This window comes from Diabrotica virgifera, chromosome 5 (assembly GCF_917563875.1).
Source record: "Diabrotica virgifera virgifera chromosome 5, PGI_DIABVI_V3a".
NCBI classification, from domain to species: Eukaryota; Metazoa; Arthropoda; class Insecta; order Coleoptera; family Chrysomelidae; genus Diabrotica; species Diabrotica virgifera.
This window is the reverse complement of record NC_065447.1, coordinates 54,199,433-54,227,048: the sequence shown is the minus strand read 5'-3', so window position 1 is coordinate 54,227,048 and position 27,616 is coordinate 54,199,433. Positions and strand designations below refer to the sequence as shown.

The following is a 27,616-nucleotide window of genomic DNA, read 5'->3' as shown; positions in this document are numbered from 1 at the left end:
AAAAAAATTGGGTTTAAAATAAAATATTTTTTTTTAATTTTGAAAAAAATCGTAATTGTTTATGGAATTAACTTAAAAACAATTAGGTATACCAAAAATCTCAAAGAGTAGTAAAATGTACGTTTTGCTTTTCTGAATATTTTTTATTTTTTGTTTTCTTGTTAGACAAAAATTGGTTATGCTATGGCTGTTCAAAATTTGCCTATACTCGTGATTAGTTACTCGTTCAAGCCATTTTAACAAGAGCTTTTTCAAAACGAAGCACTTTGAGCCGATGAAACTTACAGCTCATATAAATAATACATAGAGAAAGTAACTTGTGAAGTGGTAATGTTAAAACGTATATGTGATGCTAATAATTAGGGGGTGATTTTCGCGATTTTTTTACCAAAAAATAAAAGGGACCAACAATATTTGGAGCGTAATTCACTTACTTTTAATATTACAAGTTTTCTTTAAAAACAAAAATACGCCTTTTTTTAAACACTTTAAAAATTTAAAATAAATTTTCCCCTAAAAGTGCTCCGTTTTTGGGTTATTTCACATTGAAATATTCGATTTGGAATTTGACGAAGAAGAACCTACTTTTCATTAGCTGCAACTCTGCTTCTACTGGGTCTACAGACCTCATGTATACACCTTTTTTTCAATTTTTGATGGGCTATATTTTTGCTAAGAAAATTTTTTTCGCTAAAATACTTACTTTTTGAGTTATCTCCGAAGAACCGTCAAAAAACATGTTTTATTTTGTTAAACATGAACATATTGGTAGGGGAGCCCAAGCGGGGATTTTTGCAGTTACTCGAGCGCGTCAGATTATCATATCGGAGAAACCTGGTACCCTGCAGATGTACCTCTACCATATAATGGCTCTTAACACAGCGAGGTTCGTTAAGGGGGAACCGAAAAAAAATATCTATGGTTAAAAATACTCAAAATTGTCAGATTAAGATAAGGTAAGTTAAGTACGTGCAAGAGAGTGTATATATTTCAAAAATCTGACGATTTAAGAGGGGCGTAAGGAAATGGGTGAGTTAAAAAGTTTCACAAAAGAAAAGCGAATATTTCGCGAAATGAACGTCAGATCGAAAAACTAAAAAATACGTCTTCAATATTTTTCAAAAATCTGTCGAATGGTAATAAAAATGCCCCCCCCCCCACGGAGAGGGGTGTGGGGTAAATTTAAAATTTTAAATACAAACCCCGCGATATTTCGCAAAATGAACATCAGATCGAAAAACTGCAAAATACACTTTCAAAATATTTTTCAAAAATCTATCGAATGGTACCAAACACGACCCCCCACGCAGACGGGGTGGGGGGTTACTTTAAAATCTTAAATGGGACCCCCAAAATTTTATAGCAGATTTGGATTCCTTACGTAAAAATAAGCAACTTTTATTCGAGACATTTTTTCGAATTATGGATAGATACGCACTATAATCGGAAAAAAAGATTGTTGAAAAAGGAAAATTAAATTAAAAAATGACAAGCGCCCGCTAAAATGGAAAATTTTACTTAACTTTTTTTGATTTTATGACCTAATAATCACAACCCAATTGGTCCCCATAACGCCCGAGTGACTGCAAATTTAGCATACTTTACTCCCCTACTATAATCACTCACAAATAACTCGAAAAGTATTGAGTTAGTGAAAAAACTATATAGAAGAAAAGTTGTTTAGAATTAGTCATTTTATCCAATTCCGGTCTTATTTTAAATGTATTTTTTCATCTTCGAGAGGGGGGTATTCCCCTCCATTTTTTTTAAATGGAGGGGATATAGAATTGTAAACTTTTTCTTATATAATAATAGACAATTTCAACTACCTATTCCCAAATTTTCATCCTTCCTTTATTTTTTTTGGGGTCAGATTGTTCTTTGATCGGGCTATACCAGAAAACTGGAATGAAGCAATAACCGTGTTACTGCTCGGATTCAAAAAGGGAGACAAATGTGATCTGAACAATTATAGGCCAATAACACAACTGAATACAATGTATAAACTGCTTAAAAAAATTATAACAAACAGATTAACAGGAAAGCTAGATGGATACCAATGACGAGATCAAGCTGAATTCAGAAAGGGATACAGCACAACATACCACTTGCTAACAATGAAAATAATCATTAACCGCGCTAATGAGTACAGAATACCGCTATATATTGCTTTTGTGGATTTTTAAAAGGCCTTTGAAAATTGAAGGATCCACTATCGATACACAGAAATGTTGAAAAACATCTACGAAAAAGCAACAATCACAATAAAACATCCACACCAAAACACCAAACCAATAAAAATAAATAGAAGAATTAGGGAAGGGGACACAGTATCCCCAAAATTATTTACAGAAGCACTAGAAGATATATTCAAAAATCTTGAATGGTACAACAAAGGAATCAACATCAATGGACAACTGCTGAGATACGCGGATGACATAGCGGTGATATCAGACAATATAAAAGATCTTAACCAAATGATTACACAATAATTGGACAAGGAAGCAAACGAGATAGGTCTGAAAATGAACTACACAAAAACTAAATATATGACAAACGTGGAAGAGGACAACGAAACCATGGAAATAGGAGCAAGTACAATACAGAAAGTCAAGGAGTACATATACCTAGGGCAAATAATGAAACTAGTAAAGAAAATCAAACAGCAGAAAAAAAAAGGAGAATAAGACTCCGCACAAAAGTATAAGATCAATGTATCCTACCAGTCCTTACATATTTGGAGCACAGACCTTCACAAAGGAAAATATGGAAAAGATGGCCAAGACTCAAAGGGCAATGGAAAGGCAGATGCTGGGTATCAAGCTAAGTGATAAAAAGAAAAATACACGGGTCAGAAATAAAACCAAAGTGAATGACGTAAACAAACATGCTACTCTTAAATGGAAATTTGCAGGACACAACAGCAGACAAAGAGAGGGAACAACCCACTGGAGACCTTGGGACCATAAAAGAGGAAAGGGCAGATCACAGATGAGATGGTTGGATAACCTAAAAAGATACGCAGGGACCAGATGGACAGGATTAGCACTGAACCGAGAAGAGTGGAAAAATAAGGGGGAGGCCTACGCCTACATACGTTCAACTTTGGACAAATGAAGGGCAATAGATATATAGAAGATGTACTTACTGTTGGCCAAGACATTGCAAAAGTTCCGTCGATATACCTGGTACTTTCGAACTATTTTCGTTAATCAATATTTAACTATTATTTAAACAATAACATGTCCAATAGGTAATTAAAACTAAACCATATTTAATGTATTAAAAACAAACTTGTGATTTGTTTCATTTATCACCGGAAAATTATCAATAATTAAGTAGGTATGTATGCGATTACGGTAAGTACCGAACTAAAAAAATTTAAAACTAATTGTAAAGTATCAAAAACTGTAATTATTTGTAAATAGATCTTTATTTTTCAATTTTAAAGGTCGTCCATAATACAAGGTGACCACAATTTAAAATATAAGCAGTGGACTTTATGAGAGGAGGAAATATTTATATACGAACTTGAGGAAATGTTTCGTGAATACTTTCTATGCCATCTTCAAGGTAATATTGGTCCAGCCAGAATTTAACTTAGATCTACAACACTTGAAGATCCAGAACCGACTATAGAGCCAAATTAGGTCCAGTATAGGAGCTGAGTTGTCCAAAAAACTACTTACTTACTTACTTAGTCCTAAGCCTTTCTACCTTTAGGTGTAAGGCTGGCGGAGTTGAGTTTGGCATTGTAGTCTCCATGCTTTCCGATCTTGCGTTAGGTTTCTTGCACTTTCCAATGTCAATCCCTTCTTCTCGACTTCTTTTCTGATTTCATCTACCCACATAACTCTTGGTCTTCCTCTTTTGTTTTTCCCCTGCACTCTCGTTTCGAACACTCGTTTTGTAAGCCTCTCGTTTGACATTCTACACACGTGCCCGAACCATCTAAGTTGTCCCTCCACTATTTTTTCATTGATTGGTTCCAGTTTTAGGTCTTGTCTAATTGTTTCGTTTCGTATTTTGTCTGTCCTCTTTCTGTTTGCTATTTTTCTCAGGAACCTCATTTCCATAGCATTGACTCCGGATTTTTGTCTCCCCGTCAATGTCCATGTCCATGGACATGGACACGGACATGGCCAAAAAACTAATATAGGTCTGGATCCCGCGTGTGAAAAAAAAGTTGATTAATAGCAAGCTGAAAATTTGTTAATAGCTTAAGGGTGTCTAGTCGGACAAACTTTGATATATGGGAACACTGGAACAGGGGAAGTTTTAATTGTGGAACAGGTTAAAAATTTGGAACGGTCAGACCACGAAAACGGCACATGTATTTTGTCCGACAGAACAGACTTAAACTCTCCGAACAGAGATTAAACTCTCTTGCAAAAATCAGACTGCTATTTATCACCAAATGGGCGTTTTAATGAGTGGAACATGTACAATATGTCAAATGACAGGAATTATGACAGGTGATAAATACCAGTCTGATTTTTGCATGAGAGTTTAATCTCTGTTCGGATAGTTTAAGTCTGTTCTGTCGGACAAAATAAATGTGCCGTTTTCGTGGTGTGACCGTTCCAAATTTTTAACCTGTTCCACAATTAAAACTTGCCCTGTTCCAGTGTTCCCATATATCAAAGTTTGTCCGACTAGACACCCTTAAGCTATTAACAAATTTTCAGCTTGCTATTAATCAACTTTTTTTTCATACGCGGGATCCAGAACTAATAGGGAAATAAAGAGAAATATCATCGATATAAAGGAAAATTTGAATAGAAAATGAGAAAACTTAAACAAGGTATTACTAATGGGAATCTAAAGAGGAAGAGAAACATTAATAAACTAAAACCATGGATGATATTATACTACAATTGATGGATAGGAGAAAATTATATTAGAACATAGACATTGAAAAAATCGAGTGCATATAATATAATAAAAATAGACAAGGCGAAAAGGGCGGCTTCGTTAGAAAAAATATTCCCATTAGATTGTTTTGCATAATCACATTCATGAGACATCCCAGAATAAGGTTCAAGAAGTCGCCCACGTGAAAAGTGGTCCAAATTTTTTTTAACAATTTTTTTTAAATCAAATTGCAAAAATCAATATTTTTGGTTCGTACAAACTTTTGTTAGGTTTTTTGAACCATTCTGGACAAAAAAGGTATCTTGTAATTTTTCTCTAAAGTTGATCGTTTTCGAGTTATAAACAATTTAAAATTGAAAAAAAAAATAAACGAAAAAAGGCGATTTTCAAGCCTTAATAAATTGGTTAAAAGTTATTACTACGAAAGTCAAAAAGTGACTAAATCAAAGTTTAAAGCCCACCCTACAAGATCCTGAAGAAATTTTTGTCATTATTTTATTACTAAGCTGTAATTTTTAAGTAATAATAATGAGCGCCTGTACGTATTAGGCGGCCGTCTATGGTGAGTGCGAGAGAGATGCCATTCCGGCAGTCCAATGGAGCATCTTACTCGCACTCACATTTACAGCCGCGTCAATACGATCTTACGGCTTATTGTTAATAATTAAAAATAACAGTACGAGGAAAACAACGAAAAGCCCCAGATACAAAGTTTACTACTTTTTAAACAATTAGAATAATTGAAATTAAAAATATAATAAACAATATTTTAAATCTAGACTTTTCGATAATAAACTGCTTTCTGGCTGCATCCTGTATCTCAGGTTTTTACAATATATAAACACAGAGACGACGAAAATAGGAGAAAGCAAATAGAGGACACTTTGGCCACGCATTTACCTTCCCTTCGTCAAGGAAAAGGATCGAAAGACAGTTTGTAATACTCAATTCTGGGCAAAGATTGTATTGGGATACACTGCATCTCAGTAATCATCTTATTAAGACAAATTCTTTTAATAATTAAATGTCTTTGGTAAAACAAATACGTTTGTTTATAATAAATACGATTGACCTATATTACCACATCAATGTGTCGATTTTCGATACAAGGTCAGTTTGAAATAACAATTAGTATTCGTTATTTATAATCTAGTCGATTCAGCTCTTTTACTAAACACTCTCACTTTTATTTATACCAAATAGTAAACAGGGGAATCCACTTTGAGTTCTACTTTCATGGCGAAAAGATTAGTCATTGGTATTTGAGACCCCAACGAGTAAACATCACAGTTACTAAATAATATACCACCAGCTCTTTACTGTAGTTACTTCAACGTACCAATAAATGAATCTACAGTGAGTATTGTTACTTCATCAACCCTTATGGTAGGGGGTAACCACCCCTCAATTATCTGAGATGGTTCAGATAAACAGGAACCATCATAAGATGAAAAAGAGATAACGGCAGTTTTGTTTTAATTTGATTCAGAGTTGGACCACCATCTCTAGATAGCTATTTCTACATCCCATGCGTCCTCGGTGGAGCTATGCAGTCACAACTCTGAAACAAACATCAACAATCCTGCCTATTTAAGGCGAACCATCGCGATGCAATGATTCCACCTTTTGAGACGCAATCTAGCGACATCTCTCGCAATACGAGGAAAACAACGAAAAGCCCCAGATACAAAGTTTACTACTTTTTAAACAATTAGAATAATTGAAATTGAAAATATAATAAACAATATTTCAAATCTAAGACTTTTCGCTAATAAACTGCTTTCTGGCTGCATCCTGTATCTCAGGTTTTTACAATATATAAACACAGATACGACGAAAATAGGAGAAAGCAAATAGAGGACACTTTGGCCACTCAGTGTTTTATTGTTATATTATTTAATATATGATTATCAGTAACGTAACATTATTTTTCTTATCATGGTTTTTTTTATTTTATTCAGAATAATAATAAATATTTTATAGTTAACCTTTTTAAACGATGAAAATGGTCCAATCTTGGCTGTTGCTTTGGAATGCTTAGCCATGCTAACATCGACCTGCCTTGGAGAAAAATTTGCAAGAGAAGTTAATCTTCTTGATACATTAGACAAACTGCTACAGGACGAGGTATGTACATATATCTATGTCTACTTAATTTTTTAAACAAAATATTTTCAGTTACTATAAGTATAGACTATAATATACAGTTTTTATAAAATAACATAAAATTTGTAAAGAAAATGAAAAACATTTAATATTTTATTCTGTTTCAGAGGTGACCATTATCCTCTTATTTACGTTTCACCATTTTTGAGATCTTTAGAGAGGTGTATAATCTGCTGTTACACCCAGAAGGAATACATGGTAGATTTACATCAATGGAAGGAATCATTCCTGAAAGGAATTTTTATTAACATGAAATAAAAAAACTAATAATTTGTTTAGCGACTCCGTAGCTGAATACACTCCTGTACACGTTTAGGCATTGACGAAATGATATGATCGATCTCTGATTGTGGTAGCTCGTTCCAAGCAACTTGAACTTCGTATATTAACAACTGCGCCAGAGTCTGAGGAGGGTGGTTCAAAATGGATAATCATATCCCACATATGTTCGATATGATTTAAATCTGGCGAACAGAGTGGCCACGACAAAACTTTCACGCCGGCTTCTTGGAGAAATTCCTTAGTTCAACGAGCAATATGGGGACGCGCGTTGTCTTGCTGAAAAAAGACGTGTCGACGGCCGTCAACGAGTAGGTAGATAAGCCAGTAAAGTGGTTTGTAAGATGTCATCAACAAAACGCGCAGCTGTCATACTGCCTAGAATAATCATGTGGTGATCGGTTGCCATATACAATAGCCCCCCAAACCTTTACTCCAACTGTCCTGTGTACGTTCCTCTCAACAGCAAATCTGATTTCTCGTCGCTCTCCGCGGCGGCGTCTTATGTGAGATCCACACTCTCGCTGAAGTCGATTGAGGTTCAACAAGTACGAGAGTGTAGACGGCCACTTTGTGCAACTTTGCCTCGCTTCGTTCTACTTCCGTTCTCTGTCGGTCTGGCGCGTCCGAGTCAAAGGGATCTTTGTCGGTATCGCACCGCTTGAATGTATTCCTCGCGAAGTAGAACGAGTGTGCAGAGAGGTACTTCAGACTTCGGTCACCTTTGGCGAACTAACTTCGCCGAGAGTGTGGAGCCCGCTTTACCATCCTACGACCATCATGTATTTCTAAACAGAATCGCTATTCATCGCTGAATGCTACATGATGCCATTCTGCCACCCAATGCTGCCGTTCTCTGCACCAATTCAAACGTTGATGACAGTGCTCCATAGTCAAAGGAAGCACCAGTCGTGGGCGGAATGAAACCAGGCCAAAGGCATTATACTGACGTATAGTGTACGCATAGTAACAGGTTCACCTATGTACTCCAAATCGTACGTCAGCGATTTAACGCATAGTAGCAAAACGGTCTCGCAGAGCCAGTAGTCTAAAGTTTCTTGGCGCTCTGTGGTAGGCCTTAGTTGCCCAGTTGGTTTTCTTCTTATTCCTCGAATTTCGACATAATAATACGACTATATTCTAATACGACATTCTACGACATCTATTGGCAACAATTCTTCCCCTGACAAAATCGCTAACAAGATGGTAATTTTGGTGTTTTCAAATTCGAGGCATTATCTTAATACAACTAGACTGAGTAATAATAAATAAAACATTTTGTACTAGCCGCTCTTTATAAATCGGTCACTTTATAAAAAAATTTAAAGATAAAACTTTATTTTTACAATATATAAAAGGTAAAACATAAATAGTGTTTTAATAGCATGCTTAAAATATAGTTTTCTGTTGCCAAAAAAATTATGTTCAAGAAATTATTCCTTCTGGGTGTTAATGTGACTAAGTTAACGACGTTCTACACCTTCGTTGCGGGGTATGCCTCTTAGAGGAAAGGGGGGAAACTTATATGCAAGCGAAAGTTGGTAACAATGCATTTATAGCAGAATACTCAAATCATATGTTTCAGTATTGAATACTTTATAAAAATATATTATAATAAATTACGTAAATTACGGAATAAATTACGGAATTAATTATAATAAATAAATTAAAAATAAATGGTACGGTAAACAATCCTCATTCTTTAATATGTTATTCCTTACAAAAAAACCTTTAATTTAAGCACAAATAATTAAAAATCGTAAATTTGGGTCAAAAGTTATTCACTCTTTAAAAATTCCCATAAGAGCCCATGTTAAAACTTAACTTTGACCCTTAATAGTAATTAAACGGCACGGTAAAACAATTTTTAAAAAATCAAGTCTTAGTTATTTGAAGTAAACTATAACATACTAAAATTTAATGCAAATCCCTAATTCTTTGCCGAAGGTGTATTACGTCGCGCGTTAAGTATATTACTGTTAAGGCATAGGCATAAAAGTAAAATCAATTTATTGCTGATTTGTTATATCAACCTTGGCATTCTTTTCAACCCATTCGCTACCGATGTGGTTATTTCAGTCAGGTGCCGATACCTATGACCGTATCACGCGCCAGCGATTGGTACGGTTCTTAGAGCATGGAAAATTTTTTCTCTCTCTGGAGAACTATCACGCCATCTCTTTTTCGAACGGAAGTGAAGCCGTATTTTAATACGGTTGGTTCTCATTGATGTTTGACACCACTAGTTTTATTAGTGATTTTTGTGCGATTTGTGAGTGAAAACTAGCAATTTTTTTAACTCTTTAAAATGGTGATGTGTTCGGCTTACGGTTGTAAAAGCGACAGCAATAGGAAATAAGTGCGAATTACATTTTACAGGTAAATAAATATTTCTGTTATGTGTGCGTAGATGAAAATTCAATAAATACTCCTATATTCTTAGATATTGCCTCTTAAATGGTTAATAATTTGAAAATTAACACTTCAATGTACCTTATTACATAATTAAAATTACATCGTTAAGTTATAAAATGAGAAAAATTTACATGTAAAATTAAAAGTAACATAAAAAGTCAGCATTTTACCAGTGGTGTAGGTACGAAACGGTACGAAATAAATGAAATTATAAAATATATTGTGGCAACTTCGAAAATGGAATTAATAGCGTATATTGTTATTACATATTATTGACTTTTTTTGTTGTTAAACATTTTATTGCTTGATTTCACTTTGTTTATATGTAAAAATATTATTTAAGAGCACAGGCGCAAATATTTTACGGCTATCTCTACTTTTTCTTTTTTTACACGGCAAATTATATGTAGTAAAGTTTTCACTGGTATGGATACGTACATATAGTATTTTTACTACAAAAGCGATATTACGTAGGTCAAAATTTTTGACGTAAGAGAACTGTCAAAACATGAGAATGTGACTTTTCATTATTGCCATGTTTATTATAAACATGCCATGGCAATAATGAAAAGTCACATTCTAATGTTTTGACAGTTCTCTTACGTCAAAAATTTTGACCTACGTAATATCGCTTTTGTAGTAAAAATACTATAAACATTACTTGACAATGACATTGTCACCATTAACTTGAGATGACTTTTGAATGTTCTTGGATAACTGTTACTTGTATCATCGCTTAAATTATTAATTCAATTAATTAATATGATAATTTTTCACTAACTATGTATTCAGTGATTATAATAATTTATATACTATGCCATAAAAGATAATACTTAATCGAGAAAAGAGGAAAAGTGATTTTTTTAATAATATATTGTTACTATGGAACGCTTAGATAAATTTTGAATATCTTTAACAACAAAATGCTTATATCACAATATATATCCTGGTGTAGTCTCTGCTTGGGATCTTCCATAAATAATAAACAATAAATAAATTTTTTATTAATTTCACGTCTTAAGGCCGCGTCCCACCATCAAATAATTTGATCAAACTGGTTTGAGCAAACTGAAAGTGACAGTTAGTGACGTCACATCCTGAGTGTTCATTGTGGATAATAATGAAAAATTTTAATTTTAAATAAAGTACAAACAAGTTAGACAACTCAATACAAAAAATTTGATCAAACTAAACTGATAGTGAGAGCACAGATTTTTAGAATTTCAAAAAAACTGCAATTGTGACGTCACTTTGACGTACTTCCTCAAGTACGTCAAGTTTGCTCAAACTGTTTGATCAAATTATTTGATGGTGAGACGCGACCTTTAAATTCTTTAGCCAATACACTATCAATATTATTTAATAAACAACTCAAGATAACGAGCGATACACAATTATTGGATCAAAGCTAGCCGTGCAAAAAATTACGTATGTCTTGCTTTAATCTGAATTTTTATCAATTAATTTTGATTAACGTTATAAAACATAAAAAATCAGTCAAAGCCTTTAACACAGAACTTTAATCTAAAATAAAAAGAATTAACACAATTATAAGTAACAATAATAAATAAAATCAAACAGGATACTGTATATGTCCACCACCAACATCTCTACATAACCTACCTTTTCTTGTTAAGTTGACGTGCACTGCAAAGTTTACGTAAACTGGAAAGTAGTATATCTGAATTAAGAACAGACATGCACTGTATATCTATCTCTGTCGTTGAGAGCCACCTATGGTGACAATAATTTTGGATCAAACGTTATTATTATTCCTAAAGCCGTGCCAAATATCTAAAATTGCCGCTGTCTTGTCAGCACATTCTGTTCGACTGAGTGCGTTGTACGACAAAGATAGCGAATATTCCATTTGGAAAATATTACCACTGACATGGTGTTCATTTTTTTCCAATAGGGCTTTTCATAGATTGTCATTTGTTTCGAGCTGCTGTCATGTGTCACATAATATTAATATATCTACGTCATACGTCTTTGGTTTGTATTATTGTTATATACCAATAAAGTATGTCGTAGATATATTAATATTATGTAACACACGACAGAAGCTCGAAACAAATGACTGTGAATGAAAAGCCCTATAGGGCTTTTCATCGATTGGCATTTGTTTCGAGCTTCTGTCATGTGTCACATAATATTAATATATCTACGTCATACGTCTCTAGTTTGTATCATTGTTATATACCAATAACGTATGACGTAAATATATTAATATTATGTGACACATTTCGGAAGCTCGAAACAAATGACTGTGAATGAAAAGCCCTATACTGAAAAAAGTAATACTTTTGAAAAATTTCAACGTAGAATGAAGGACTAAATTATTACCGAGGGCTGAAAGTCCCTCAGAATAAATAAAAAGTTTCTTTTGAATGAGATCTTTGAAAATAAAAATCACACTAAATTGTCTCTTGGTTTTTCACCCCTGTAACTTTTTTCTCAGAATTCGAAAAAATAAATCCTATTTAAATATAGTATTGGAGCCGAAATTTTGCGACCTATGTGAAATAAAGATATCTATCATAAATCAATAATTCAAAAAGTTTGCTTTCGTCACATCCCCTAATTCCTAATCCTGTTTAATTTTGAGTGGGTATAAAAGTTCAACATACTAAAATACTGTTATTTGTTTCAATCTTTCTATGTAAGCCATGCATAATATTGTGTAATTAATAAAAATAGAAAATTGAACTAAACCTACGAGCAATATTATTTAATTATGTAGTTTTATATAGTTTCTTCTGGCCTACGCGATACGCCACTGGCACTCGTGTTTGGTTCTAACTTGGTTTTGGCTTCAGTTTCGTTCTCGTTGCGGTCACTCCAGGGAGAGGGTAAAAAATTTTCCATACTCTAAGGTACGGTTATTTCAGTTAAGTGCGGTTCAACAAAATGGCTCCTAGCCGAGTTCAATCCTCTTCGATCGGCAGCGAATGGGTTAACTAGGACCAATATATTTATACACTTTCATCTATTTTATTAGAGAAAAGAAGTTCATACTCAAACGGCGCATGTCATCATGTTCTGTACAGTAAAAGGAACTGGAAAAATTTTAGCAAGTAAACGCCCGAGACTTGTTCCCAGATTAATTCAACTGTGCCAAAATAAGGAAAACAATGATACACAACTATATGCATTACAGGTAAATCTTATTCAGCATACACTGCCCACAAAATTAACTGGACACTAAGTTTATTATAAGTAACCTTATTTTGTTATTATTTATTTAGGTAATTGTTTATTTTATTATTTATTTATATGTTAGTTATTTTGCAAGAGAATCTTTTACAGATTTTTATAATTTTTACTATCTTCTTGTAGTGCCTATCCGTTTCTAATGTGGCGACCATCATGGCAATCTGTACATACTTTGCACACTGCTGCTCTGAAAAGATTTGTGATTGTGTTGAAACACGTACGTAGATTTTTCAGCCAGGAAATCCATCGCCTTCCTGGTCATGGTTTTATTGTGGTTAACAGCTCTTTCTGTTTGTATTCTTCCCTAATGAAACTCCCTGATTTGGTAACGTGGTCCATATAAGAAATCTTCAGGATTTAACGATCAAGCCATATTTCGAAAGCCACAATTTTCTGGCAGAATCCACGACTCAACTGTAGAAAAGATATACCTAACATCGTAGTAAATTAATTTTCTCTAGTTCGTACCAATGTAGGTGTATGTTTCTACTCTTTCTATTCGTTGACCGCTCACACTGATTCGTCCAAATTGCTATTTCTTCTTCCATATCTCTGACTTACTTCTGTGATTCTTCTACGTTCTACGAATACATTCTACGTTAATCGTAATTCCGGCTTCAACATCGTCTACTACTTCTTGAAAGATTTCTTGAAAGAGTATATGTATGTTGAACAACAGTGGTGATACATCCCTGTCGGAGCTCACTTTTGATTTTGATATCGTCGGATTCTTCTGCCTCTGTCCGGATAGATGATGTTTGATTCCAGTAAAGATTGGATAATAATATAATTGGATAATAAACTAATAAGTCAAAAAGTTTTATGAGTTCAGCATATGCATTGTCAGGTCCAGGAGTTTTGCCATCTTTTAGTTGTGATATTGCTTTTTCCAATTCATGTGATGTGATTGGTAAGTCGTCGTTACATATGAAGGATGGAGATTGTTCGGATCTAGTCTTATCAAAGAGTTCTTGTATGTATTTGGTCCATATGTAAATTTTTTGATTTTGATCTGTGATGATGTTGCCCTGCTGATCTTGCAGTTTGCTAGCTGTGTTGGATTTCTGAAGACCAGCCACTTGTTTCACCTTTTTATGCGTATTAAACGTATCGTGTTTTTTTCTAACAACTCTATCTTTTCACACCGTGATTTTAACTAATCTTCTTTGGTCTTTCGTATTTCATATCTTCGTATTTATCTCTAAATATTGTTGTACATTATTTTGTTGTTATTTGATTTACTTCTTTCTTCCATAAGTAGATGTAGTAAATTGATATTCATCCAACTTTTTCTCTTCACTTTCTGTTCTATAAATGTTCTTCTCCGGCCTTGTTAAAGGTTTCACATATATTTTGAGTGATTCTTCGGCATTATATGTTTGCTCTATTTTACTTAGCTTCTCTAAAAGAATCTGCGCGACTGCCTCTTCTGTTTTTTTATCTTTTAGTTTTCTCATATCGCACTTTTAGTTCTTCTTCTTATTGCGCCGTCTCCTTTCGAAGGTTGGACAACATTCCAAATTTTTTCCAAATGACAACCGTAGCTTTGGAAACTGCTCCACGAAAAATTTCTGCGGATGAGCGGTCAAACCATCTTCTCAGGTCTTTCGGCCATTACTGTACTTTACCTTCCAATACGATTTGAAGCCCTTTTAGTTACTATCCTTTTTTGCAACTTTTTTTTATCTCAACCTAAAATTATCAACAATTAATAGGAACATGACCTGACGATACGTCAGCACCGGGGTAACTCATAACTGATACACATTTATTAAGGAATATCTTGTTTACCATTATGTTATCAATTTGATTCCGTATTACTTTTTCTGGTTGATCTTGTGGAGAGATCTAGGTATACCAGTGGCGTAACCAGGGGGGTTTGGGGCTTATAACCCCCCATTGGGGTGTACTTTGAGCTCTAGAAGCTTAACACCATTACTACTTCATACCTCCCAGAGACCCTACAGTAGTTGTAACCCCCCCCCTTAGGATCATCCTGGTTAGTGCGTTGAGGTATACAAACGTCTTGGTGGTAGTTTATAGCTATAAGTATTCATGATAGTTATTAATTTTTGTAATTTCAGTGATATTGATGAGGTTTTATCATGTCTTGTTTAACCTTTTAAGTTTTATCAATTTTTAGGCATTGACTAATATTTGTGAGCATCCAGCTATAAGAAAGCTAATAAATATAGAGTATATTCACGAAGTTGAAAAAATTCAGGTTGGTTTTGATCCCAATATCAAAGTACACAAAGATAGATTATTGGAAGTTATAGCTTGGACACCGCATACCACTTAATTAAGAAAGAAATAAAATATTATGTATAACTTGTAATTGTAGTTTCTTTTATTGCTTAACTCTTTAGTTATTAAAACGAGTCATTAGCAACCAGATCTTATAGTACTAAAGTAGCTAAAGCAAGCCTTCCTTCTTTTGGGTGGTAAGTTAATGCGCCATATGAAATTCATAACAAATATAACATAACCTAATATATATACATAACCTAATTTGTACATAAACTTGAAAGTTATTTGTCAGTAATGTAATAAAATTCATAAATAAGATCTGTAAAGTCCAATTTTATTTGACTGTATATCATCATCACGTAGCGCTACAAACCTGGGAAAGTCTTGGCTGACCGTACAACTTTTTTCCAATTTATCCGGTCTTCCATCAACCTAGGGTCAAATGGAATGTTCATTTTCCGGAGAACTGCTTGGGGCTTGGATGTTATCTTTCCATCGCATTCTGGGACGTCCGAGTGGTCTTTTGCCAGTAGGGATCTCCTCCGATACCAGTCTTACAAGTCTCTCGTTATGAAGTCTGTGCACGTGGCCTGCCCATCTTAGTCACTGTGATTTAATTTCTTGGACAATATCTGCGTCATTATAGAGTGCTTTTAATTCGATATTGGTTCTGATTCTATACTGGTTTGTGGTGATGTCGTGGTGAGGTCCGAAAATTTTTCGTTCAAAGTATTTTTCGTTCAAAACTTCTGAGCTTTTCTTCGTTTGCTTTGGTCATGGTCCACGTTTCGCATCCATATGTTAGTACAGGTCTGGCGGTGGATTTATAGATTTTGATCTTTGAACTTCTTGTAAGATTTTTTGATTTTATGAGCTAATCCAGTGCAAATAGACGACGATTTTCTGATTTAATTTTGTGTTCTATTTCTTCAGTTACATCGTTTCAGCTGTGACACTCTGTGGTCAGATTTTTAAAAGCAAGAAATATCTTCCCATCACCTAGCTGAAACTATTACAATTCTATCTGAGTGAGAGAGAATTCCGAACAAGAGTGAATGAAAGTAATTCCAATAATTTTCCTATAAAATCTGGTGTACCACAGGGCAGCGTTCTTGGACCAATATTATACGTGCTATACACAGTAGATCTAGTCATCCTTGCAGCCGACGAAAATCCAATTATAGCATTATAGCACATTCTACAAGTATTATACAATTGAATGAAATGTAGACGTGGTCAAACAAGGATTGAATTAAAATGAATGAACACAATCAGTCCAAGTGACTTTTAAATTGAAAAGAGACCAGTATCCCCCAGTTTCACTTAACAATAGCCAACTTCCTCAATCCTCTAGCACCAAATAGGCACCTAGGAATAGGTATTTGGTGGAAGCGGAAACAAATTGAGTAAAACATGAGTGAAAAATCTAAACTGGCTAGTTGGTAGGAAATCGAAAATGACCCTAGAAAATAAAATCCTAACCTAACGCTTCATGAAGGATCGTTCATATAGGATGTAATCACTAAATATAGCACGAAGCACGATGAAGGACTGGAATCACACAGTAACCCATTACTTTCATCTCTAATAAATACCATTCCAATAGGAGACTTTAAAAGAATCTGGTTAGCTCACCTGAGAAACGGTTAAAGTTAAAGTGATCTTGTCACTGGAGAAGGCCTCACCAAGGCAATAGGAGCCATTTTCATCGCAGCCAACAAATTACCACCTTATATGTTGTTTGGAATGCTAAAGAGCGTGACTTAATAAATAAAATATTCTGAATTGACAAAACATAAATCATATTTTTATTTTAACCAGATTTATTTTTGTATAGTATCTGTACGTTTACAAATGCTTAGATATTAATAAGTTGAGTACGGGGGATATCCATAGTCTTCGTAAATATTGTTCCAAAAGTTTATTTTTGCTGAGTTAGGAAGTCCAACAACCTGTAAACTTTTGTTGATCTCCAGGTACTTGAGTTTAGCAGCTGTGCTAACTTTGGAATTGGCCGGCCAGATTACACTTTGTAGCAAGGAATCTTCTGAGGGAGTGGGATTGCCGTGTTTGATAAAGTTGGTCCAGAGTTTAACTGTGCGTGAACGTGTTAGATAATCTGCTTTACTGCCTTGGTGACCGAAGTCAAAAAGATAGCCCAGATCTTCGGTATGGCCAACACCTACAAAACAATAAAATGTATGCAAAACAAATCGTTCAGGAAAGTGTTTTGTAGCTTTGATTTATATGGGGCAGTTTATGCTTCAGAAAAAGCAACGCTTTACTAATCTATAGACACAAATTTTTTTTAATGCCTACTTGTTATTGTGATTTCAAGGTTCTCACCCAGCGTTATAGGTCTGGATCCCGCGTATGAAAAAAAAGTTGATTAACAGCAAGCTGAAAATTTTTTAATAGCTTAAGGGTGTCTAGTCGGACAAACTTAGATATATGGGAACACTGGAACAGGGGAAGTTTTAATTGTGGAACAGGTTAAAAATCTGGAACGGTCAGACCACGAAAACGGCACAAGTATTTTGTCCGACAGAACAGACTTAAACTCTCCGAACAGAGATTAAACTCTCATGCAAAAATCAGACTGCTATTTATCACCAAATGGGTGTTTTAATGAGTGGAACATGTAGAATATGTCAAATGCCAGGAATGATGACAGGTGATAAATAGCAGTCTGATTTTTGCATGAGAGTTTAATCTCTGTTCGGAGAGTTTAAGTCTGTTCTGTCGGACAAAATAAATGTGCAGTTTTCGTGGTGTGACCGTTCCAAATTTTTAACCTGTTCCACAATTAAAACTGCCCCTGTTCAAGTGTTCCCATATATCAAAGTTTATCCGACACCCTTAAGCTATTAACAAATTTTCAGCTTGCTATTAATCAACTTTTTTTTCATACGCGGGATCCAGACCTATTACAAATACACAGATAATATATCTACAAACACATAGATCAGCATAGTGAGCTTTTTGCTACCATAGTATTAGCTTACAAAGATACGATTTACCTGTAGTACATTGAATCACGGTTTTTGCTCCAAATTTTAAAGATCCGTTTGGATTGACATGAAATTTGGCATACACATAGCTAACATGTCAAAGAAAAAAAGTGATATTGTGCCGATGTGTTCTTTTGTCCAGGGGGTAAATGTCACCTCTTCTGAGGGTTTTATTTCTGTTTCTTTAAGTTTCTACTATCAAATGGAAGCAAGTTACGCTCAAAATAAAGTTGGTCCCTTCTGTTTTCACAAAAAAAATCGAAAAAATCACCCCCTAATTAGTATAGATGTTACAGTGAAAGCTGAATATTAGTCAAGGTGTACCGTCGCTAGTGATTGTCGACCTTCACTGAAATGACCAGTGAATGTTGATAGTAGAAAATATATATCAGCTTTCACTAGGGAAGGTGAACCTTCACGGAATCAGCCTAGGGAATGTTGAACATCTGGCGGATGTGCACGGCGGGCGAACGACCTTGACCTGGTGCCAGTGATGTCTGGTGTCTGCAGCATTGTGCATATTACATTCCCGCCCAGCCAACAAGAAGTGCCAAACAAAGAAGTGTTACTGCATAAAAAACAATGTTTTATGCAATTCCAAATGCCATAAAGCATTATCATGTTGCAACAAATAATTTTATTATTGTTGACTATAGTATTTTCGTCTCTATTATAGTCTTTAAATTGTAGACTATAGTTTCACGTTTTATTTTGTTCTTATTTGTTCATCTTTCAAATTCTAAATTTACTTTTGTTATAAAAGTATACGTGATTTAAGATTAGTCTTTTATTTCTCTCTAACTTTCCCTAGACTGTTGTAGAGGAGGTTGTCATTCACTATAGGAATTGTCAACCTTCACTAGTGGATGTTGATCTTGTTTGTACGTCTGTGTAACTTTCCCTAGACTGCTGTAGGGGAGGTTGACGTTCACTAAGAATGGTCAACCTTCACTAGTGAAAGTTGATCTTGTTATTTCAGAATTCAACTTTCACTAAGATGCCCAGCGAGAGTCGACCGTGACTAGTAAAGGTTAACCTTCCCTGAAACGTCAACTTTCACTGTAACATAGATATTAAATGAAATTAATCATTATCGTTTCATAAGTTGCTGTACTTATGTTGAGTTTATATTATCTGTAAGTGTCAACGGTTCAAAGTGCTTACTTTTGAAAAATTTTGTTTTAAAATAGAATTTTAAAAAAATTTAATTTTGAAAAAATGCTTTTTTTCAAAATAACTTAAAAACTATTAGTGATATCAAAAATCGCAAAAAGTAAAAAAAGTCGGCTTTGCTTCTCTGAATATTTTGGATTTTTCTGTTTTTCTATAAGACAAAAATTGGTTAAGATTTAGTGTGTTTAACTTTTCACACACTCGTGATTAGTGACTCGGTCAAGCCCTTTCAATTACATCTCTTTCAAATATAAGGATTTCGAACCGATACTTCGGACCAACTTTATTTTGACCGTAATTTGCTTACTTTTGATGCTAGAAATTTTTTTTACTTACTTTTGATGCTAGAAATTTTTTTTACAACACAAAAATTAAGCAATTTTTAAACACATTGAAAAAGTTGTAATGAGTTTTCCCCAAAAAGTGCTTCATTTTTTGGATATTTCACGTTAAAATTTACGTATATACTTTTTTATACATACTCACCATTTTTTTCATTTTTTACAGGCTATATTTTTGGTAAGAATGTTTTCCGCAAATCGCCAGGAAATTTTGACATTCCTGTCAAAATTTCTTGAAGAAAAAGTCAGGACTTCCTTACTGTAAGGAAATGTCATTTCCTTACTGTAAGGAAATGATATTTCCGTACAGTTGTTAGTGTTCTACATAAATGATAGAAACCACATTGCTATTAAAACCTTGTAAATTACCTTAATCATTAAATTTTCTTTATCTGGAGCTTCCTGGATAAATTTTTCAATTTCTTCCTTCGTTAAAATCTTAGATTTCTTTGCCCTATAACCTTGAGCTTGCCGTTTCAATAAAGAACGAAGTTTTGAGTATGTAGATATATCTACATTGTGTTTAAGTGCAAGGGTTGACTTCAGCATTGAATAATTGGCCCATAATGTTGAAGATTTCATCTTTAAACAAAGGTCTAGGAAGTATGCCATTACAACATTTTCTGAGAAAGAACTCGTATTTTTACTCATGCGATAATCCATAAAACGTCTGTATGCATTTTCGTACTTTTCTCTTGATTTCTTTGGCAATAATTCTAGTGAAGCAGTATTCACTGCCTCAACCAGCTCTGGAGGAGTCCCAGGAATGGTAATTTCATCATCACTTATCATTTTACTTTCGAGAACACCAGCAATTAAATTTATAAGCGTCAAGTTTGACAATTCAACCTCAATACGTTTCCATAGTAACCCAAGTAATTTTATTAGGAATTTCAAAGCACCATTTATTTGGGAATAAAATTATAGCGTTTTTTTTAAATCAATCAATATCTGTCGAATTTTAAACGATTTGCGGAAAAATAGTATGTTTACCTCGTAGGAAAAGCCACATTCCTGGGCTCTGTGTTGCTAAGTCTCGGCTTGCGCTTCGACTTAGCAATCTTCACAGTCGTCCAGGAATGTTAAGCTTTTCCTACCCGGTAAATAATGTACTATTTTTTCGACAAAGTACTTACTTTTGAGTTATTTACGAAAAACCGTTTAAAAACGTGGTTGAAAAAATAAACATATTCACTCGCAAATAACTCGAAAAGTATTAACTTGGTGAAAAAACTCTATAGAACAAAAGTTGCTTAAAATTAGTCAGTTTATCCACTTCTGGACTTATTTTGGACGTATATTTTTTCACCCCCGAGAAGAGGTGAAACTCACCCCCAGAGTAAAAGCACACATCGGCAGAATATCACGTTTTTTCTTTGACTCGTTAGCTATGTGTGGGTATGCCGAATTTCATGACAATCCATGCGGTTCTTTAAAATTCAGAGGTTTTGCAATATTTTGCCGTCAGCGAACGGACTAAAACGTCTGTGCCTAAAAAACGGTTTGTCAGTAATGTCAGGATAGTATTTGAAATTTGTTTAATGTCAGCTGGTTAGCTTGACTGTAGAAACAAGGGTATTATGCTGGCTTTTTAATAAGTTGGACATTGTTATTACCTGCGCATGATGATAATATCGGTAGTATCTTGAAATTGTAAATTTTTAGTTAATAGAATAAATCAAGAATTGAAATGAAATAATGAAAAACGAAAATTGAAATGAAAGAGGGCACCAGACGAAAATTGTACATTATAAAGTTAAGGATGGAGAAATAATTATGGGAGAACCAGAAATATTAGAACGCTTGAAGAAGTACTTTGATAAGCTTCTAAATGAAGCTGAACAGCAATGGATCTAGCACATAAAACAAAAAACCAACAAAACGAAGAATACGCTACAACTATAAGCGATATTCAGCATTTTGTAGGGAATTTAAAAATAAACAAGAGTCCAAGAAGCGACTGCCTAACGGCTGAAATGAATTTTGGAGGGCATCAGTTAGCAGATAAAATCCAGAAGGTAATTAAAAATATATGGGAACAAGAAGTACTACCTTAGGAAGGGACAGAAGCAGTACTACGTCCTATACACAAAAAAGGGAATAATGCTGAATGTCAGAATTACCGAGGCATAGGACTGCTTAATATAGCGTATAAAATATTGGCTATGCATATTAAGTGCAATATTAAGTATGAAATATTGGCTATGCAATGAGTGAACTAAACGGGGTCTGGCGTGATCGTCACATTACTATGACAAACAAAAAGAGACTCGTTTCAACTCTGGTCTTTTCCATATTTTACTATGCATGCGAGACATGGACAGTCAAAGAATCAGATAGACGACGTATAGACGCTTTTGAAATGTGGACATGGAGACGCCTGCTTCGAATTCCATGGACGGCTCGCCGTACAAATATTTCGGTTCTGGATGAAATTGAACCGGATCAGCGTCTCTCCAGTACCGTTTACTCTAGAATTTTAAAGTTCTTTGGTCATATCCATCGAAGTGATCACAAAATGGAGCGGTTGGTGGTCCAAGGAAGGCCTCAGACTCAACGCCAACGGGGAAGATCTCCACAGCGATGGGCGGACATTACTAAAAAGCTTCTCAACAAACAGTATACTGAGGCAATACATGTAACTGATGACCGCGACCAGTGGAGAAATATTATCAATCAAACTGTCCGAGCTGCTGAAGCCCAATTATGAACCACAACACATCTACTAAGATGTTAATGACTATGATGATGATGCATATTAAGAATAGTTTAACAACAAAAGTTGAGAAAGACATAGGAAAATATCAGTTCAGTTCAGAAAAAGCATAAGTACTGTCGATCAGATCTTCACACTACGAGAAAAACAGGTTGAAAGTTACAAATAGGTACACTAGAGGCACGATGATTCTTTTTATTGATTTTAAATAGGTTTTCGATCGAGTCAACTATACTTACCGCTTGTTGATCTATCGGTTCGGCCCCATAGAGCTCCTTCATATCCGAAGTGATAAGCATACACATTGGTGTAAGCTGAGTAAAGCCTAATGGCCTCTTGGATTGGTCTTTCGAATTGCGAGTCAGAAATATACTAAAAAAAAGAGTAATAAAAAAATTTTATAAAAAAACGTTTATAATTATAAATTAATATGATTTATCAATAATTATCAATCTACCTTAGAAAATTAATTACATTAATAGTTTTATAAAAGCGAAGAAATATGGGACATCTTAGATATTAGTGCACCCTAATATGTCTATGTAGATTTTGGCATTGGATCCGATCATCACTTGTAACACCGTTGCCGTGTCCTCCGATTTTTTCATACTATCACGTTACAATTTTTTGTGATATTATACACGAGCGGGACACCCTCAAAAAAGCGCTTAGTTTTCGAGATATTGACCACGGAGGGGTGAATGGCTAATTTTATTCATACTTTATATTTTCGAGGGTGCTGAAAACGAAAATGAGGTTTATTTTGAATTTTATGTGGGGGAACATTGTCAAAATCGCAATTTTAACCTGAAAATTAAAAAAAAAATGAAACCACGTTTTTTGCGCTTATCTCGCTACAAATCTGTTCCACTTTATTATTTTTTTCTGAAATTTTTGCAGCATATAGCTCTAACAGTTCTGAAGACAAAGGTACCTGCTTTAAGTTTTTATTCTTATCATGATAAAGGTTATGAGTTTTTCAAAGAAAAATGTGCGGATTTGTGCATTGTAAAGTTTAATCGCAAAAGTTGTGTGACGAAGTTTAAAATTTAGCTTCTTAATCACGTTTATTTGAAAGAAAAGAATACAAAGAAGTTTTCTGGTAAGTTTTAGATCAAAATGTTTTATAGAAAAAAAAAATAGTGGAACTTTTAATTTCGACATTAGAAATCCCCAATATAACGCTTATTTTTTGAGGGACAGACAATAATAATAATAATAATAATAATAATAACCTAATTACTAATTATCCTAAACACAAATTATTATTCTCCATTCTCATGGGTGTGCATTTTATACCTACTGCCAGGTGTCAGTTTTTGTTCCACGGCAAGTATTCCTGCTACTCTCTGGGTATTGGCGCTACGAATACCCAGAAAGCATCCCCCATTCGCAGGGGGCCGCGCCTGATAGAAGGACTGACAAAAAACTCCCACAGGATAATAATAATAATAATAATTTTGATACCTTTTGATACCGTAGGTATCTGGGATGAGTCAATTTTCCCCTTAGAGGGAGTGTGAGCCGTATGGCTAAATCTGGAAAATAATAATAACCTGTGGGAGTTTTTTGTCAGTTCTTCTATCAGGCGCGGCCCCCTGCGAATGGGGGATGCTTTCTGGGTATTCGTAGCGCCAATACCCAGAGAGTAGCAGGGATACTTGCCGTGGAACAAAAACTGGCACCTGGCAGTAGGTATAAAATGCACACCCATGAGAATGGAGAATCATAATTTATGTTTAGGATCGCTGCCTGGGGATCGCCAGGGCACGTCTGGAGCCGGCGCTGGACGTGACAGCATGCGGGACGTCGGTGGCAGGGTGTTGAGGAGGCGGGCCCCTGTCATACAATCAGCTACAGCCCAACCACAACCACAACCACAAGCGAGCCAAACAACAACAAGAGCTCCACCCGCCGAAGGTGCTGCGCTGGATCATCAGCCGGCGCTCACTCAAGCGGGACGACCGAGGCAGCGCATGAAATGGACTGTGTCCATCAATGAGAACATTTTGCGCTTCTACTACAAGGTGACAAACCTCGGTCAAGAAACAATCGGCTACCGACAACAGCTGTATGCCGAATTTTGCAGGACGTACCCAGATATTCAAGTATCGGAGCAACGAGTATCAGACCAATACCGGGTAATTATAAGAAACAACCTTATCCCAGAGACTAGACGCAATATCATCAGAAGCGAAGTCGAACGGGAGATTCATAACGATGTTGTAATTGAAGATCAAGTCCCCAATGAAGTGCATGAGCAGATTCCTGAGCTTGCCATACAAGAAACTCAACCTGACAATACAGAGCAGGAAAACAACGAGCTACATGATAAACTAGTAAGCGAAATGGCACGTGCTGTACAAGAGTTTAATGGAACAAACCCACTTAGCAGACCACCGCTACCACGAATAAACTCTTGTAAGAGACTAGGTGTGCTGTTACAAATTGTGAACACTGAAGTCCTACCCAATTATGTCGTAGAAGCCCACACATTAGAGTATCTGCACATGCTAATCTACTGTGCAGCAACAGCAATTGCTAATGTAATGGGCATTAAGATCAGAACACGACGGGGTTCTAATAACGGAAGGACTGGTAGCAGAATTGCACCCTGGGAAAAAAGACTGCTCGGAAAGATTGAATTGCTGCGTAGGGATATTGGTCGAGTCACAGAATATATACGAGGTGTAAGAAGTACAAGAGTCATCAGGAGAGCTGAAGAAATAATACGGAATACTACAAGACATTCAAGATACGATCCAGAAAACAACACAGCCCAACAGTGCCTGGATACGTTAAAACAAAGACTCTCAGTTTATTCAGGACGACTAAGAAGGTACAAAGTGAGTAACAACCGAAAATCCGACAATGCCCTTTTTGAGACTGCTGAGAAGGCGTTCTATCGAAAACTCAATTCCACCGTAGAAAATCTCGATAAGTCTTATCCAAGCCAAGAAGAAATTCATGAGTTTTGGGGAAATCAACTTTCCACACCAGCTGCTTTTAACAACAATGCTGGATGGATAGAAGATACGGCACAGAACTGCCAACACTACACTACTACTCTCTACGAACCCTTCACCACTGAAGAAGTCTCAAATATCATCAAAGAGCTTCATAACTGGAAATCTCCTGGACCAGACGGAGTTCAAAACTTTTGGCTCAAGAAGTTTTGGAGTGCTCATGAATGCTTATCAACACTAATTAATTATGTTGTTTCTAATCCGCAGGATATACCATCATTCCTAACTCAGGGAGCCACTTATTTAATACCGAAGGATCAAAATAACACCCAAGATCCAGCAAAATACCGCCCAATTACTTGCCTTCCAACTTTGTATAAATTGGTCACATCCTGTGTAGCCCGGCGTATCTACCAACACTGTGCGCTGAACAATATCATAGAGCCTCAACAGAAAGGATGCGCTAAGGGTTCCATGGGCTGCAAAGAACAACTTATCATCGACTCAGTCATTTCTAATCAAGCATATTCCAAAAAGAGGAACCTATTTACTGCTTTTATTGATTACAAGAAGGCCTTTGATTCAGTGCCACATGAATGGCTTATAGATATATTGAGACTATATAAAGTCGATGATAATATAGTGACCTTTTTACAACATATAATGACAGAGTGGAAGACTAGAATTCACCTTCAAATACCTGGTGAAAGTAACATCGAAACTGAAAATATCGCAATCAGCCGGGGCCTGTTTCAAGGAGATTCGTTGAGTCCTCTGTGGTTCTGTCTAGCTATGAACCCACTATCTCAGCTATTGAACTCCACAGATGCAGGTTTTAGCATCAAAAATAACAACAATGTGGTGGCGAAGCTTAATCATTTATTGTACATGGATGATTTGAAATTAATGGCTTCCACTCGAAACCAACTCGACGAGATGCTAAAAACTGTAGAAACTTTTTCTAATGATATTAGTATGCACTTCGGACTAGACAAGTGCCGTATTTTAAATATAGTCAGAGGAAAAAAACAGCCCGGAGGATTCGATATGCAAAATGACCAGAACATCGAGGCCATGGGTGAAAACGATATGTACAAATATCTTGGAGTAAAGCAGGCGCGGAAAATTGACCATAAACAAATGAAAACAGAGATAACTACTGAGTTTATACGAAGGGTAAAACAGCTGCTTCGCTCACACCTTAACAGTAGAAATTTGTTTAAGGCACTAAACACCTACGCATGTTCCGCGCTTAGCTATTCATTTGGTATTGTTAAGTGGACAAAAACAGATATAGAAGTTCTTCAGCGAAAAGTGCGAACACACCTCACAAAGGCACAAAAACACCATCCTAAAAGTGCAGTAGAAAGAACAACATTACCACGGAATCTAGGAGGAAGAGGACTTATGGATATAGGTGAGCAATTAGATAAACAAATTGCTAATTTAAGAACTTATTTTCAGATGCAGGCTGAGACATCTACTCTACATCGCGCTATCTGCGCAGTAGATGACACAACACCGATCAAACTGAGGGAACCAGAAATGCGCATAAACCACCTTACTAAGGACGAAAAAGTGCGCGCCTGGATGGGTAAACCTCTGCACGGGCGACATCCCAATGAGGTCAGCCAAGACTATGTCGACAATATAGCGTCGAACTACTGGTTGACATCAGGAAAGATGTTCCCTGAAACGGAGGGTTCATTACTGGCCATTCAGGATCAGGTTATACCAACCAAAAATTACCTGAAATATATCATCAAAGACCCTCAGGTTCAAAACGACAGATGCCGATATGGATGTCAAGCCCAAGAAACCATCCAACATCTTACAGGGGGCTGCCAGGCATTTGCTGCAACTGAATACAAGGAACGGCATGATGCAGTAGCAAAAATCCTTCATCAAGAGATAGCTATCAAGCTGGGACTTCTCCAAACAGACCATCTCCCGTATTATCAATACGTCCCTGAGAGTATGCTTGAGGATGGCAACTACAAGCTATACTGGGACCGCACTGTGCTCACAGACCAAACAGTGGCACATAATAGACCAGATCTCGTACTAGTTAATAAATTAACAAGACAAACAACACTAATTGATGTGGCGATACCTAACAACAATAATCTACGTAGTAAATTTACTGAAAAGATCGCCAAATACAGAGATCTAGAAATTCAAATACGAAGGCAATGGAGAATGCAAAGT

The 27,616-nt window shown here is 35.5% G+C and overlaps 3 protein-coding genes across 5 annotated transcripts in view; 1 reads left to right on the top strand and 2 right to left on the bottom strand.

Annotated features, from left to right (window-relative positions):
* The window catches only part of LOC114339361 (lysoplasmalogenase-like protein TMEM86A), a 155,106-nt gene extending 151,792 nt beyond the window's left edge, over positions 1–3,314 (bottom strand). The window contains exon 1 of the mRNA XM_050651457.1: positions 3,149–3,314. Coding sequence (XP_050507414.1) covers positions 3,149–3,163 — 15 coding nt within the window. The 5' untranslated portion in view covers positions 3,164–3,314. The remainder of the gene's footprint in view (positions 1–3,148) is intronic.
* The window catches only part of LOC114338981 (uncharacterized), a 61,532-nt gene extending 46,243 nt beyond the window's left edge, over positions 1–15,289 (top strand). The window contains exons 6-8 of the mRNA XM_050651455.1: positions 6,859–7,002; positions 12,737–12,895; positions 15,095–15,289. Of these exons, the coding sequence (XP_050507412.1) occupies positions 6,859–7,002; positions 12,737–12,895; positions 15,095–15,253 (462 nt within the window). The 3' untranslated portion in view covers positions 15,254–15,289. The remainder of the gene's footprint in view (positions 1–6,858; positions 7,003–12,736; positions 12,896–15,094) is intronic.
* Positions 15,290–16,986: 1,697 nt separating this feature from the next.
* The window catches only part of LOC114339351 (cholinesterase 1), a 57,711-nt gene continuing 47,081 nt past the window's right edge, over positions 16,987–27,616 (bottom strand). For all 3 annotated transcript variants that reach the window (XM_028289986.2, XM_050651452.1, XM_050651453.1), the window contains exons 7-8: positions 22,682–22,814; positions 16,987–17,383 (exon numbers count right to left, since the gene is read on the bottom strand). In XM_028289986.2, coding sequence (XP_028145787.2) covers positions 17,067–17,383; positions 22,682–22,814 — 450 coding nt within the window. In that variant the 3' untranslated portion in view covers positions 16,987–17,066. The remainder of the gene's footprint in view (positions 17,384–22,681; positions 22,815–27,616) is intronic.